General features: G+C 44.3%; 1 protein-coding gene across 5 annotated transcripts in view; it reads left to right on the top strand.

The window, feature by feature from the left end:
• MAP7 (microtubule associated protein 7) overlaps nt 1-17,301 on the top strand; it is a 317,468-nt gene that overhangs the window by 94,096 nt on the left and 206,071 nt on the right. For all 5 annotated transcript variants that reach the window (XM_030198511.1, XM_030198510.1, XM_030198509.1 and 2 more), the window contains exon 2: nt 16,858-16,956. In XM_030198511.1, the coding sequence (XP_030054371.1) occupies nt 16,858-16,956 (99 nt within the window). The remainder of the gene's footprint in view (nt 1-16,857; nt 16,957-17,301) is intronic.

Below are 17,301 nucleotides of genomic sequence, written 5' to 3'. Positions count from 1 at the left end.
TTGTATGAAGAAGAGGACCCAGATTTCCAGAGGCTTATTGAGAGAGGATTTTTGGAGCCAAGTCTGGTTTTTCAACAGTGGCATAGATGTCGAGCAGATTGCTGGCAGATTGCATTCCCTTCACTTGTGCCCAGGCTGGGCTGGCCTTGGAGGGTCATGTCAGGTCTCATAATGTCAGAGCCATGGCTGCTTTGGTAGCCCACTTAAGTCAGCCTCCATTGAAGAAATTTGTAAAGCTGCAACGTGGTCTTCAGTCCACACATTCACATCACAGGATACCCGATGCAACAGTCAGTTTGGGCAGACAGTGTTGCGGAATCTGTTTGGCGTCTAGAATCCAACTCCACCCCCCACCACCCCGCCCAGACTCGTTTTGTTCTGTTCCAGGTCGCACTCTCACTTAGCTTGTATATATTTTCAGGTTAATCTGAGTTATGTCCTTGCTGTTGTGACGCGACGGAACGTTTTGAGAAGATTCCTAAGCTTTGAAGATTTTTCCGGTCTCTTGGGGCTGGCGCGGATGAGGACCCACACGTAAGAATATTGAGCCTGCTGTCCTCGGAGAATATCTGTTACAGGTATGTATCTTCATTGTATGCACACCTGATTCGACTACTGGATGGGAATCCTCTGTGTCTTCTGCATGTACATGGCCTACTGAAGCAAGATCCAGCGCTCATGGAGGATCCATGCTCCTTTGTTCTTATGGTTTAGCCATTGAAAGGGTTTGGTTGAGACATAAAGATTATTTACGTTAAGATTATTCTGATTCAGTCATTGATACCTTGCTTCAGACTTGGAAGTTCTCTACATCTATGGTGTATGTAAGGGTGTTTGAGGGCTGGTGTTCTGAGTGTGGGCTTTTTTCCTTTTCTGCTCAGATCACACACATCCTAGTATTTCTCCATGCAGGCCTTCAGAAAAGATTGGCATTGGGTTCTCTAAAGGTACAGGTTGCGACTTTAGCCTGTTTCAGGGGCCAACTACAGAAGATATTTCATGCGACTCTCCTGGATATTATTCGATTCTTGAGGGGAGCCTGCTTGCGGCTTTTCATATGCCATGTCCAGAGTGGAACTTAATTTACTCCTTTGGGCTGTGTAGAAGCCTCCTTTTGAAGAAGTCTGGAAGGCTTCTTTGAAAGATCTTACTATAAAGACAGCATTCTTGCTGGCTGTTGCATCAGGTTTCTCTCTTGTCAGGATCCCGTTCTCCACTTTTCTTCTGAAAGTGTCACCGTTTCATCTCAACCAATCTGGGGAGCTTCTGTCCTTTTGCAGAGACAACGAGGCTCAGTATTCTTCCTTGAAGCTTCTCAATGTGCATAAAGTTCTGATTATATATCTGGAAGTCAAGAATGAGTTTCGCAAATTGTATAGACTGTTTGTGCTTCATGGTTTCCAGTCCCACAATTACTTGGATGGCTGAAAGAGACTATCACATCAGTTTATTTGCTTGTGGAGAAGCAGGCTCCTCAGGCCTTATAGGCTCATTCCTCGAGGTGCAAAGAGACATCCTGGGAGGAGACTACCTTACTTTCTCCAGTGGATATTTGCAAGCCGACGATGTGATTGATGCTGCATAGCTTTGCCAAGCATTACAGGTTCAATGTTGCAGCATGCTCAGAAGCCAGTTTTTGGGCTTCGGTTCTTAGGGCAGCAGCGCCAGGATTCAACGCACTCTAGGGATTGCTTTTATATATCCCACAGGTTCTGGAATATTGGGAAGCTACATAAAAGGAGAAATTAGGTCTTGCCTTATAATTTTGTTTCTTTTAGTCCTTTCCACTATTCCAGAGACCCGCCCAAGGTTTCTGTTTAGTCAATGCAAAGTAAAGGGCCAAATAACAACCGTCACCTTGCATTGTGCTTCCTGCATATCTCTTGTTCAGAGAGGTCCACACATTTGCTTGTCTGGTTAATATTCGTTTAGCGAGTTGTTTATGGTTGTTGTAAATACTGAGGAGCTGGACTGTATGCCCAGAGAGATATCTCTGAGCTCAGCTTTCAGTTCTCTATCTCCACCTGCTGGTTGATGTACACAACTATCCCACAGGTTCTGGAATAGTGGGAAGGACTTATGGAAAGAAAATGATCAGGTAAGACTTAATTTCTCCCTTTTCCCCACTCTGTACTCCCCCTCCCAGGGAGCTGTAGAGAATGGGAAGAGATTGACCAGAACCTGCATATTTCCAAGGTGTTTCCAGAGACAGTAAACCCTCTGTACCCAGAAACCATATTACAGGTCCACATGTGAAGGTGAGGAGCTTTTCAGGGTCACATCTCTTTCCATCTTCTTCTCTGCTCTGCCCTACCTTCCACTCCACCTCCATTTCTGTTCTGTAGTTCACTGGCTCATTTTCTACTGCGCTAGACTGGCCTGGACTTTGGTGATGCATGTCACACATTGTTCTAATGTAGATGGTGCCTGTGCAGTACGGTGCCCATCATCCAGTTGTTCTCTCCTCTTCCCCTCCATGCAACACTCTTGCACTCACCTTGTTGGCCATTCCTTGGTCACTGCAGGAACTGGAGTTCTAATGCCCACCCTGTTTTTGGTCTATAGGAGTTGCATGTTTCAGTCATAGGTGTGAATTCTGTGGATGCTAAACATCCCTAATTATGAGCAAGCTTCACTGTGTCCAGTGAGGGATAATCAGTGTTGCATTTAGCACCAACCAATCATTTTGAAAAATGGCTCCAGCTCGTGTTTCTTCTCCTGTTGGCCAGCCTGAGTTTTGGGAAGGCTTAGCCTCTCCAAGCTTCTTCATTTCATTTCATTTCATTTCCAGTATTACCATTTATATAACACTCTTATCCAGAGTGGAGCACAAAAAAATGCTGTTTCAACAATTAAAAAAAAAATAATTCTTCTTGCTCCTTTAGAGCACCTGGTACTGGGTGTGTGTGGTTCTCTGTGATAGGATGAGTTAGGTTCTGCAGTCAAAAGTATATACTTTATTTTCAGGTTTTTATGGAAGCAGGAGCTCGAAATTTGTTCATATTTTCAGTATCATCTCTGAATGATTCCCCCACAGGTGCCATGGCACCCCTAAAAATTTCATAAGGCAGTCATCCCTCCTTCCTGGTTCTAACAATCAGTATATAGGAGGAAGTTATATGATGTATAACTTACAAGTGCCTTCTGATTGCCCTGTGCACTGTCTGCTCTGCTGCTGCTATGCCACGCTATGCCTTTCAAAGTACTGCCATACATATCCTGCACCCTCTATCTTCTCATCTGCATTAGGACCAACAGTAATCCTGATCCTCCTTGTAGCTGTTGCCCCATTTCTGCAGCAACGCATTGGTGCTGTATTATGCTGACATGCTCAAGGACTCCCCTTGAACCCTTGCCTGTGCTGAAGCCTCAACCTGATCCGTTCACACAGGAAGTCTGATTTGAAGGGGGCAGAATGTTGAAAAGTAGAATGTCAAGTCAAAGGCAGAAAATATTTTTTATTTTTCATTTTTAATATGAATGTTATCTTTGGAAAATGTGCATCTTTGATGTCTGTCTATTTTGTGAAGAAATGCATTTCAAATTTGTGATCCTTTGTTCTGTTTGTTGAGGGTCTGTCTGTTCTACATTGTGACCAAGGTACATTATTCTTCTAGTGTGAAATCTCTATGTAGGAACCTGTGGCAGTCCTGCTTGTTCTCTTTTCTCAATAGGAGATGTATTAGTGCTCTAAATCCTAGTGTAATATTTGTAGTGCTGTCTTTTCAAAGGTAAGGTTGGTGCTGTTTGAAACCTGGCAGTGCTGTTATGGTATGGCATGTTTGCTTTAGGCTCTGAATGTGTTGTTTGCAGGGTTTTATATTACTTCTTGATGTATTTGGTAATTGGCACTGAAGGGAAGTTTCTGTAGCAGTTACTGAGGTGACATTGCATATTTTAAAGTCATCTGTCTTGACCTCTTGGAAAAAGCAGAATACAAATGGCATTTAATTAACATTTCCTCTGCATACAGTGTATTAATTTTCTCGGAGGACAAGCAGGCTGAATAATCCTCACAAGTGGGTCGGCAATCCGATCCGGCCCAGGAACTGGCATTTGAAAAAGCAAAAAGTTTGCTAGAGCCTTCTGAGCGCACTGTGTGTCCAACTGAGTATGCGCCGAGTGCCTTCCCACCTGCCACGCAACTGCACTCCTCATTTACTTTTTTTTCCCGCATGAGGAGCGGCAGTTCTGGCTCTGCTTCTTTGCCCGGGAAAGCCTTCAGTGCCTTGTTTTTGCGGCGTTTAGCCTGTATTTTTTCTTTTCCTATTTACTTTTTTTTCCCGCATGAGGAGCGGCAGTTCTGGCTCTGCTTCTTTGCCCGGGAAAGCCTTCAGTGCCTTGTTTTTGCGGCGTTTAGCCTGTATTTTTTCTTTTCCTTTGTTTTTTCAGTATTGTTAAAAAAATAAATAAATAAAAGAGTTCCCTTTTAATTTCTTAGCTTTTCTGTTTGACCCGCATCGTTTCCTTTCTTTTTAGTCGTGGCTGTCCTTAGGCCTGCTCGGCTGAGTCTTCTCTTTTTTTGTGCTTTATTTTTCAGCACAATCATGTTTCTTTGATTTGGCTACGGCAGTCTTTCCTTCCATGTTATTGAAGACTCCCAGTGGCCTCAAACGCTGTTCTCGGTGCAACCAGACCATCTCAGGCACTGATACCCATTCATGGTGTATTCAGTGCCTTGGGCCCGACCATACTCCAGCTTGTTGTGCCCTTTGACTTCGTATGAAGGAAAGGACTCAACTAGCTCAAGAAGCCCAGAGAGAGAAACCTTTTGGGGCTCAGTACGGTCCTTTGAGGTTGGCGGCATCGGCATTGAGGGAGGTATCGACGTTGGGAGTGGAGGTAGGCATGGCTACTGAGAGACCACTTCTTCACAAAAAACTATTATTAGGTTTTCAACATTCGAATCATACTCAACAGTTGTTCAATTACATATAATTATTTTATAAGGTGACCTTAACGGTACTCATTGTCAGAAATGAAAACATGGCAATGTGACCAGCACCCACTTCTTCATCGGTCCACCCGATTTCTATAATTTTCCACTCTCTCTATTTATTCTCTTATCAATTAAATCACTTATCTTTTCTTTTTCAGACTAGGGAATTCAGCTGCCCGACATGCATGTTTCGCTCTGCCATGAGCTGTATCAAGGACCCTCCCCTATAGTCTCTTTCAGCGCCAGCTCTACTATATTTTTGGAAAAGGGGTCTTAAGCGTCGAGGTGGGTTTGGTCTCGGAAATCACTGAGGGAAGTGCTCTTCGACACCGAGGAAGAACGCTCATGGGTGTAAGAGGAAGATCCCAGATACTTCTCCTCAGATGAGTCCTTTGGGATTCCCTCTGAACCTTCCTTTCAACCTGAAAGGAGACTGTCTCCTCCTGAGAGCCTTGCCTTCTCATCTTTTGTGTGGGAAATGGCTCAGGCCATTCCATTCCCCGTAGACGTGGAAGATAAGCACAGGGCTGAGATACTCGAGGTCCTGGACCACACCTCTCTACCTAGAGAGGCAGTGATAGCTCCTTTGCATAGGGTGCTCAGGGAAGTCCTTATGCAGAACTGGGCATCCCCTCTGTCAGTCCCCATAGTCCCAAAAAGACTGATTAACAGTATCGGATCGACAGGGAGCCTGGGTTGATGAGGTCTCAGTTACCCCACAACTCCATGGTGGTGGACTGCACCCTCTAGAGAGCCAAACGTTCTAGAGACTATGCTTTGACACCCTCAGGCAGAGAAGCTAGGACCTTCATCTCTTTTGGGAGGAAAATATATCAGGCCACCATGCTTGCTGCTTGTATACAGTCATACTTGCTCTTCAGGAGCATCCACTTGCGGAACTCGGTGCGGCAGCTGTCTAGTTTGGTCGATGCCCTCCCTCCGGAGCAGGCCAAACCTTTTCTCTAGCTGGTCAAGCAGCAGAAGGCTTGTCGTAAATTATTGGCCAGGGGCGCATATGACACCTTTGATGTAGCATCCACGATCTTCTCAAGGTATAGCAATGCACAGACTCTCATGGCTACATGTTTCTGACCTGGACCATTCAGTCCAGCAGAGGATTGTGGATCTTCCTTGCTGGGGGGATAATCTTTTCGGAGAGAAGGTGGAAGATCTAGTTGACCAGATTAAGAAACATACAGATGCTATGGCTTCTCTCCCGCTGGGCACGCCTTCTGCTTCCACCTTATCAACTAGGCGGTTTTTGGTGGTCACGGAGTGCTCCCTATTCCTATTCTAGGCGTAAGTACACTCCGGCGTCTTGCTAGCCTACTCAGATTTAGCCCCAGCATGCTCGTTCCCGTCAACAGCATGTGCCCAAGAGCCCTACTGCTCCCCAGCAGAAGCAAGGGACGGGCTTTTGACCAGCTCCAGGAGAGCATAGCCGCAATAAAAGTGTCCATGCCGGATGACTTGCCGGTTTGGAGGGAGGTTGATGTTTTTTCACCAAAGGTGGCCTCTCATAACCTACAACCAGTGGGTTCTTCAAATAGTCTTCAAATTCTTCAAATAGTCCGGTTAGGATATACCCTCAATCTGGAATCCAAACCTTCAAATTGCCCACCGAGAGCTGATTTGTTCACCTCTCCGCACAAGCAGGTACTTGCAGAGGAACTCTCTGCCCTTCTACAGGCCCAAGCAGACGAACCCATTCCACCAGGGGAAGAAGGGCTGAGATTCTATTCCAGGTACTTCCTTCTGCAGAAGAACATAAGTATTGCCATATTGGGACAGAACAAAGGTCCATCAAGCCCAGCTTTCAGTTTCCAACAGTGGCCAATCCAGGTCACAAATACCATGCAAGATCCCCAAAAAGTACAAAACATTTTATGCTTCTTATCCCAGAAATAAGCAGTGGATTTTCTCCAAGTCCATTTTAATAATGGTCTATGGACGTTTCCTTTAGGAAGCCGTCCAATCATTTTTTAAACCCCGCTAAGCTAACCGCCTTTACAGCATTCTCTGGCAATGAATTCCAGAGTTTAATTACACATTGAGTGAAGAAAAATTTTCTCCGTTTTGAATTTACTACTTTGTAGCTTCATTGAATGCCCCCTAGTTCTAGTATTGTTGGAAAGAGTAAACAGACGCTTCACGTCTCCCTTTCCACTCCACTCATTATTTTATAAACCTCTATAGGAGACCTACAGGGATGTTGTAGAGAAGTCCCACCTCCAGTCTGGTAGCCTTTGTGCTACCTTGTAGGAGGAAGGTCTCCTAGAAGGAGAGCATCACCCTGGTGAAGTAGGAAGTACTCCTGTAGCCAGGACCTGCCCACCAGGGGATGTACTATCCTCTCGCACGGAGGATATGTCTCCAAGTGCTGCCTGGGAGGGAAAGGTTAGGACAGCTGTTATAGTTGGTGATTCGATCATTAGGCATATAGATAGCTGGGTGGCTGGTGGATGTGAGGATCACATGGTGACTTGCCTGCCTGGTGCGAAGGTGGCAGACCTCATGCGTCACCTAGATAGGATTTTAGATAGTGCTGGGGAGAAGGAGTCAGCTGTCTTGGTACATGTGGGTACCAATGACATAGGAAAATGTGGAAGAGAGGTTCTGGAAGCCAAATTTAGGCTCTTAGGTAGAAAGCTCAAATCCAGATCCTCTAAGGTAGCATTTTCTGAAATTCTACCCATTCCAAGTGCAGGGCCCAAGAGACAGGCAGAGCTCCGGAGTCTCAGTGCATGGATGAGACGATGGTGCAGGGAGGATGGTTTTAGATTTGTTAGGAACTGGGCAACATTCTGGGGAAGGGGGAGCCTATTCCTAAAGGATGGGCTCCATCTTAACCAGGGTGGGACCAGGCTGCTGGCATCCGCATTTAAAAAGGAGATAGAGCAGCTTTTAAACTAGAAATGGGGGGAGGGCCGACAGTCGCTCAAAAGCGCATGGTTCGGGATAAGGTATCTTTCAAAGATATCACCAAATCAGGGAAGATAGAGTATCCTGATAGTGAGGTTGCAAAACAGACCATAGTAGATCAGGTGTCCTTAAATAAAAATAAAAATCAGACAAAAGATTGTAAATTAATGCTGTCAAGTACAGAGCATGATGCAAATAGGAAAAACAAACATAGTTTGAAATGTCTATTTGCGAATGCGAATGCACTAAATGAAAAATTAGATATAGTAGGCATCTCTGAGACCTGGTGGAAGGAGGATAACCAGTGGGACACTGTCATACCGCGGTACAAATTATATCATAATGATAGGGTGGATCGAATTGGTGGAGGGGGTAGCATTGTATATTAACGAGTGCCTTGAATCAAATAGATTAACACGTCTTGGAATCACTGTGGATTGAAATTCCATGTGTAAAGGTGAAAAGGATAGTGATAGGAGTGTACTACCGTCCACCTGGCCAGGATAAACAGACGGATGCAGAAATGTTAAAGGAAATTAGGGACACAAACAAACTGGGCAACACAATAATAATGGGTGATTTCAATTACCCTGATATTGACTGGGTAAATGTAACATCGGGACACGCTAGGGAGGTAAAATTCCTTGATGAAATCAAGGACAGCTTTATGGAGCAGCTGGTACAGGAGCCAATGAGAGAAGGAAAAATTCTAGACCTAGTCCTTAGTGGAGCGCATGATCTGGTGCGGGAGGTAATGGTGCTGGGCCGCTTGATAACAGTGATCATAATATGATCGGATTTGATATTAGCTTTGAAGTAAGTATGCATAAGGAAATCAAATACGTTAGCGTTTAACTTTAAAAAAGGAGACTATGATAAAATGAGAAGAACAATGAAAAGAAAACTTAGAGGAACGACTGCAAGGTTCAAAATTTAACATCAGGCGTGGATGCTGTTCAAAAACACCATCCTGGAAGCCCAGGCCAAATATATTCCTCATATTAAAAAAGGAGGACGGAAGACTTAACGACAGCTGGCGTGGTTAAAAAGTGAGGTGAAGGAAGCTATTAGAGCTAAAAGAAAATCCTTCAGAAAATGGAAGAAGGAACCGACTGAAAATAATAAGAAACAGCATAAGGAATGTCAAGTCAAATGCAAAGCGCTGATAAGGAAGGCAAAAAGGGACTTCGAAAAAAAGATTGCGTTGGAGGCAAAAACACATAGTAAAACTTTTTTTAGGTATATTAAAAGCAGGAAGCCGGCAAAAGAATCGGTTGGACCGCTAGATGACCGAGGAGTAAAAGGGGCGATCAGGGAAGACAAAGCCGTAGCATAGAGATTAAATGAATTCTTTGCTTTGGTCTTCACTGAGGAAGAATTGGGAGTGATACCGGTGCCGGAAATGGTATTCAAAGCTGAAGAGTCAGAGAAACTTAATGAATTCTCTATAAACCTGGAGGAAGTAATGGGGCAGTTCTACAAACTGAAGAGTAGCAAATCTCCTGGATCGGATGGTATTCATCCCAGAGTACTGATAGAACTGAAAAATGAGCTTGCGGAGCTATTAGAAATATGTAATTTATCCTTAAAATCGAGTGTGTTACCGGAAGACTGGAGGGTGGCCAATGTAATGCCGATTTTTAAAAAAGGTTCCAGAGGAGATCCGGGAAATTATAGACCGGTGAGTCTGACATCGGTTCCGGGCAAAATGGTAGAGACTATTATTAAGAACAAAATTACAGAGCATATTCAAAAGCATAGATTAATGAGACAAAGTCAACATGGATTTAGTGAAGGGAAATCTTAACTCACCAATCTACTACATTTCTTTGAAGGGGTGAACAAACGTGGATAAAGGTGAGCCGGTTGATATTGTGTATCTGGATTTTCAGAAGGCGTTTGACAAAGTACCTCATGAAAGATTCCAGAGGAAATTGGAGAGTCATGGGATAGGAGGTAGTGTTCTATTGTGGATTAAAAACTGGTTAAAAGATAGAAAACAGAGAGTAGGGTTAAATGGTCAGTATTCTCAATGGAGAAGGGTAGTTAGTGGAGTTCCCCAGCGGTCTGTGCTGGGACAGCTGCTTTTTAACATATTTATAAATGACCTAGAGATGGGAGTAACTAGTGAGGTAATTAAATTTGCTGATGACACAAAGTTATTCAAAGTCGTTAAATCGCAACAGGATTGTGAAAAATTACAAGAGGACCTTACGAGACTGGGAGACTGGGCATCTAAATGGCAGATGACGTTTAATGTGAGCAAGTGCAAAGTGATGCATGTGGGAAAGAGGAACCCGAATTATAGCTACGTCATGCAAGGTTCTACGTTAGGAGTCACGGACCAAGAAAGGGATCTAGGTGTCGTCGTTGATGATACGTTGAAACCTTCTGCTCAGTGTGCTGCTGCGGCTAAGAAAGCAAATAGAATGGATCCTCAGGAGCTTAGCCGAGTTTGGGTGGCAGAACCGGTGGGGGGAGGTGGGGATAGTGCTGGGCAGACTTATACGGTCTATTCCAGAGCCGGTGGTGGGAGGCGGGACTGGTGGTTGGGAGGCGGGGATAGTGCTGGGCAGACTTATACGGTCTGTGCCAGAGCCGGTGGCGGGAGGCGGGACTGGTGGTTGGGAGGCGGGGATAGTGCTGGGCAGACTTATACAGTCTGTGCCCTGAAGAAGACAGGTACAAATCAAAGTAGGGTATACACAAAAAGTAGCACATATGAGTTTATCGTGTTGGGCAGACTGGATGGACCGTGCAGGGCTTTTTCTGCCGTCATCTACTATGTTACTATGTTAGAAAAGGTGCAGAGAAGGGCGACGAAAATGATAAAGGGGATGGGACAACTTCCCTATGAGGAAAGGCTAATGCAGCTAGGGCTCTTCAGCTTGGAGAAAAGGCAGCTGAGGGGAGATATGATAGAGGTCTATAAAATAATGAGTGGAGTTGAACGGGTAGATGTGAAGCATCTGTTCACGCTTTCCAAAAATACTACGACTAGGGGGCATGTGATGAAGCTACAATTTAGTAAATTTAAAACGAATCGGAGAAAATGTTTCTTCACTCAACATGTAATTAAACTCTGGAATTCGTTGCCAGAGAATGTGGTAAAGGTGGTTAGCTTAGCGGAGTTTTAAAAAGGTTTGGACGGCTTCCTAAAGGAAAAGTCCATAGACCGTTATTAAATGGACTTAGGGAAAATCCACTGTTTCTGGGATAAGCAGTATAAAATGTTTTGTGCTTTTTTGGGATCTTGCCAGGCATTTGTGATCTGGATTGGCCACTGTTGGAAACAGGATGCTGAGCTTGATGGACCTTTGGTCTTTCCCAATATGGCAATACTTACGTACTTATATCTCCCCTCAGCCATCTCCAAGCTGAAGAGCCCTAGCCACTTTAGCCTAGGGGGGATACGTCCCATCCTAGACCTAAGGGCCCTGAACAAATTCCTGGTCTGCGAAAAGTTCAGGATGGTTTCCCTGGACACCCTTCTTCCCATGATTCAGGAAAATGATTGGCTATGCTTTGTGGACTTGAAGGATGCATATACGCACATCCCAATACTTCCAGCTCACAGGAAGTATCTTCGATTTCGGCTGGGAATGCAGCACTTCCAGTACCGTGTGCTGCCCTTTGGCCTAGCGTCATCTCCCAGAGTGTTCACAAAATGCCTGGTGGTAGTTGCAGCATCACTACACAGGTTGGGAGTGCATATGTTCCCTTATCTCGACGATTGGTTGGTGAAGAGCACCTCAGAGGAAGATGCTTGGGAGTCCATGCGGAAGACAATTCAGGTGCTGGAACTACTAGGGTTTGTGATAAATTACCCCAAGTCCCATCTCACTCCGGTTCAGAAATTGGAGTTCATTGGAGCATTGCTCGACAAGAGAACGGTTCGAGTCTATCTTCCCGAGGCACAGGCAGACAACCTTCTGTCCCTAGTGTCCAAGGTTTGAGCATCACAGCAAATCACAGCTCGGCAGATGTTGAGACTCTTGGGACACGTGGCCTCCACAGTTCATGTTACACCTATGGCACATCTGCACATGAGATTTGCACAATGGACCCTAGCTTCTCTGTGGTATGAGAACGGTTCGAGTCTATCTTCCCGAGGCACAGGCAGACAACCTTCTGTCCCTAGTGTCCAAGGTTTGAGCATCACAGCAAATCACAGCTCGGCAGATGTTGAGACTCTTGGGACACGTGGCCTCCACAGTTCATGTTACACCTATGGCACATCTGCACATGAGATTTGCACAATGGACCCTAGCTTCTCTGTGGTATCAGGCCACAGGGAATCTAGAAGATGTCAGCTGTTTGTCCACCAACCTTGCACATTCTCTTCAATTTTGGACAATTTGATTCAATTTGACCATGGGATGTTTATTCCAAATTCCTCAGCCTCAAAAAGTGCTGATGACGGATGCATCTCTCCTGTGGTGGGGGGGGGGGGGGGGGCTCATGTAGATGGGCTTCACACTCAGGGAGCCTGGTCCCCCCAGGAAACAGTTCTTCAGATTAACCTCCTGGAGCTCTGAGCGATCTGGAACGCTCTAAAGGCTTTCAGAGATCAGTTGTCCAACCAAATTATCTGAATTCAAACAGAAAATCAGGTTGCGATGTACTACACCAAAAAGCAGGGGGGGCAGTGGATCTCGCCGTCTGTGTCAGGAAGCCATCCAGATGTGGCTTTGGGCGCGCCATCGCGACATGTTTTTCTAAGCCACTTATCTGGCAGGCATAAATAACAGTCTGACTGACAGGTTGAGCAGGGTAATGCATCCTCACAAGTGGTCATTGAATATGACCGTAGCCCGCAAGATCTTCCGGGCGTGGGGCACCCCCTCGGTGGATCTTTTTGCCACTCAACTCAATCACAAGGTCCCTCAGTTCTGTTCCAGACTAGTGCCAGATGCCTTTCTCCTACATTGGGGAACAGGCCTTCTGTATGCATATCCTCCCATATCTCTGATGGAGAAGATTTTGTTGAAACTCAAGCAAGACTGTGGAACCATGATCCTGATTGCGACGTACTGGCTGTGTCAGATTTGGTTCCCTCTTCTTCTGGAGTTGTCCTCCGAGGAACCATGGAATTGGAGTGTTTTTTCGACCCTCATCACTCAGAACGAGGGGTCTCTTCTACATCCCAACCTCCAGTCTCTGGCTCTCAAGGCCTGGATGTTGAGAACCTAGAATTCGCTTCCTTAGGTCTTTCAGAGGGTGTCTCCCGGCTCTTGCTGTCTTCCAGGAAAGATTCCATGAAGAGGTGGTATTCTTTTAAATGGAGAAGGTTTGCCATCTGGTGTGACAGTAAGGCCATAGATTCCCTTTCTTGTCCCACACCGACCCTGCTTGACTATCTTCTACACTTATCAGAGTCTGGTCTCAAGACCAACTCCGTCATGGTTCACCTCAGTGCAATTAGTGCTTATCATCAACATGTAGAAGGTAAGCCTATCTCTGGACAGCCTTTAGTTGTTCGCTTCATGAGAGGTTTGCTCTTGTCAAAGCCCCTGGTCAAGCCTCCTCCAGTGTCATGGGATCTCAACGTCGTTCTCACCCAGCTGATAAAAGCTCCTTTTGAGCCACTGAATTCCTGCCATCTGAAGTACTTGACCTTGAAGGTCGTTTTCTTGGTGGCTGTTACTTCAGCTCATTGGGTCAGTGAACTTTAAGCCTTAGTAGTGGATGCACCTTTTACTAAATTTCATCACAACAGAGTAGTCCTCCACACGCACCCTAAGTTCCTGCCAAAGGTGGTGTCGGAGTTCCATCTGAACCAGTCAATTGTCTTGCCAACATTTTTTCCCCGTCCGCATGCCCACCCTGGCGAAAGCAGCGTGCACACCTTGGACTGCAAGAGAGCATTGACCCTTTACATGGAGTGGACGAAGCCCTTCAGACAGTCCGCCCAGTTGTTTGTTTTTTGATCCCAACGGGAGGGGAGTCGCCATCGGTAAACACACCATTTTCAATTGGCTAGCATATTGCATTTCCTTCGCTTATGCCCAAGCTGGGCTGACTCTGGAGGGCCACATCACAGCTCATAATGTCAGAGCCATGGCTCACTTAATGTCATAATGTCAGAGCGTCGGTGGCTCACTTAAAGTCAGCCTCCATTGAAGAGATTTGCAAGGCTGCAACGTGGTCTTCAGTACGCACATTCACATCTCACTACTGCCTTGAGCAGGATATCCGACGTGATAGTCGGTTTGGGCAGTCGGTGCTGCAGAATCTGTTTTGGGTTTAGAATCCAACTCCACCCCCATAGGCCCATTTTATTCTGTTCCAGGCTGCACTGTCAGTTAGTTTGTATATAGTTCCAGGTTAATCTACGTTACATCTTCGCTGTTGCGAGGCCCAATTGACCAACGTATGTTGTTTTGAGTGAGCCTGGATGCTAGGGATACCCCACTTCTGAGGATTATTCAGCCTGATTGTCCTTGGAGAAAGCAAAGATCCTTACCTGTAGCAGGACATCAGGCTGATAATCCTCACAATCCTGCCCACCTCCTCCTGGAGTTGTCTCCTGTCTCTCTTTTTTTTTACTCTTTACTTAACTGAGGAGAGCAAACTGGTTCTGGCAGTGAAATGGAAGCAGCCCACTCTCCCAGACTGGCGGGCAATCTTAAACAAATTGGACCATATTTGCCTGATGTCAAAACTCACTGCACTGCGATGGGGACAGTTGACTGTTCACTAGAAAACATGGGAACGGTATGAGCAGTGGACTTCCTTGTGTAATATCTCAGATACCCCACATAAGTGAATCAGGGGGTTGGGGGAATAGATTGAATTAGAAGTAGATAGAGAGAGTTGGGAGGGAGGGGGAGGGATGAGTAAGAGAGGGGAGGATGGGGGGATACTGTTGAACTCAACACAGGAAGATTTCTGTACGCATATTTACTGATAAGTATGAACAAGTTGGTGTTATTGTGAACAATATAATTTGTGGTTGTAAAGCTGACTATTGAAACTAATAAAAAAATGTTGGAAAAAAGAAAACTGAGGAGCGCGGCCGCTTGGCAGGTGGGTGAGAAGGCACTCGGCGCATGCGCTTTCGGACACGCAGCTTGCTGAGAAGGATCTAGTAAACTTTTTGCTTTTTCAAATGCTGGATCTCGGGCTAGCGAGGATCGCTGACCCACTTATAAGGATTATTAGCAAAAGGATAGGAAGGGGGAGGGAAGGAGCATTATAAGGAGTGTTCACTTGCTAATTTGTTATAAAAAGTTCCTTTGAGCGTTGGTTTAATTGGAAGGTGAAAACACTAAGATGCGAGTTGTGTACCATGTTCAATACGGCCGACAATCTTTGTTTGTCACACTTAATAAGACCAAAGGTTGATGTATACTCATAAATTGCGTGTAATCTGCTGGAATACAGGTAGATACAATACAGTGCACAGACTGTTGAAAAACTGGCTGTTAGAATACCTGTTTGCTTAGTCATAAGTTCGCAATAGTTTTACTATATAAAGGTCTAAAGACTATATAGGACACAGTTTAATAGTTATTAGGGAATATGGTTTACATACTGTCCACGTAACAGCGAGCAGATGAGGATAGTAGCCACACAATTGATGATTGTATGGAGCTTCTTGTATTGACTGCACGAAATTTCAAATATTTACCTGAGGTTAAGATCCATAATACGAATGAGAATTCCATGTACAGTCAATACTAAAGCAATGTGTAAGTGACATGGGGGCATCCCTCATATCAAAGAGGGGGATGGGGATAAAATGTGAAAAGTGGTTGGCACTCTGTAATAGGTTAACAAAAACTTTCTCTGTGAACATTTATATCTGTGAGGCTGTAGATAAATGGACAATAGAGTGTATTTTATTGAAGTGTCATTAATAAAAATGTTGTATAAATAAGGATTATTAGCCTTCTTTCCTCAGAGAATACCTGCTACAGGTAAGTATCTTTACTTTGTGGTTAGCATTATGTATTAATAAGATTATATAGAATGTATATGAAGAATGAATGGAAAAAATAATGACATTACAGTCAGTAGTAGTATGTTGGGGCAGAGCTGAGGATGTAGCTTGGACATTACTAAACAAAACGCTGTTTCACTGCTGCAAGGAGAGTGTATTGTTCCTGCTAGTGGATGACATGGGGAGGAAGAGCTATATATGTCTTGACTTTCCTCAGTGGTGACTTTTTTTATATTAAGAAAAGTACCAGATTAGGACCATCTTGAATTGTGACTTCAATAGAAAAGGAAGTAATTTTACTATAATTAAAGGTTCCAGGTTATTGATTTGGCTCCAAATTAGTACTCATTCATCCTCCTCTTTCTGATCAGTGACCTTCCACTCGTTTTCCTCTCTGATCACTCAACCCCTTGTGTTTTCCCCCACCCCCTTCTCATACCCCATTTAGTTGTATCTCTTAGCCTTCTTCCCTCCATCTGCAGTCTTTCAAGATCCATTCTCTCCTTTCTTGGTGTTTCAGCTTCTCACTCTACTATAGGTTGTTGATCCCAACATTTCTTTCAACTCTCCCAGCACAAAATGCTTTTTATTGCAGGGATTGCCAGTGCACAGGTTTCAAACATGGAAACCATAAGTTTCAAAACATGGTAGAGGTCTTGGAAATGTGAGGCAGGATTTCTTACTGGAATAGGAAAATATATGGGGGATGACAAGTAAAGAGTTCTGGTGTGGCATGAGCAGGTTTTAGTGATGTGAACTGATTTTAAACCCTTTTCTGCCCTTGCTCATTTGTATTTGCTTAGTTTCAGGCTTTTATTCGTTTTTTTTTTGTGAGACTGTTATCCATTTACATTTTGCTATGTGATATAACACAGTATTATAAATAGGATCACTCTCTGATTTTGAAGTTGTGACAGACAAGTTTAGTAAATGATTATCTTAATCTATTTATCTGTGAGTACAGAGTTGTTCACTGTTATTCTTTATTGAGTCTTACTAGAAGTGCATATTATAATAATTTAATATTTTTTTGTCTTTATAACATCTGAAGGTATTCAAAATAAAGTTCAGGACAAAAGAACTGCATCACTGAGCCGCCCCACGTCAGCTATGTCTAATCAAAGCGATATCACATATGGAGCTAAAACAGGTACCATTAGCATAACTTGAGAGAGTTAAAGAAATGACATATGAGAAGAGACTTTTGAAGACTTGAATATGTATACCTTAGAGAAAAGAAGGTATAGAGAAGATGCAATACAGATGTTTAAATTCTTGAACAGTATTAATCTACAAACAAATCTTTTCCAGAGACAGAGAAACAATAACACTAGAGGGCATAAATTGAGATTGTGAGGTGGTAGACTTAAGCATAACTTCAAGAAATGCTTTTTCACAGAAAAGGTGGTGGATGTCTGGAGGCGGTGGAGACAAAAACAGTGATGGAATTCAAAAATGTGTGGGATAGACACAAATGATGCCTAAATAGAAAGAA

Source organism: Microcaecilia unicolor, chromosome 3 (assembly GCF_901765095.1).
Source record: "Microcaecilia unicolor chromosome 3, aMicUni1.1, whole genome shotgun sequence".
NCBI classification, from domain to species: domain Eukaryota; kingdom Metazoa; phylum Chordata; class Amphibia; order Gymnophiona; family Siphonopidae; genus Microcaecilia; species Microcaecilia unicolor.
The sequence above is the reverse complement of the archived record's forward strand: the minus strand, read 5'-3'. Positions and strand labels throughout refer to the sequence as shown.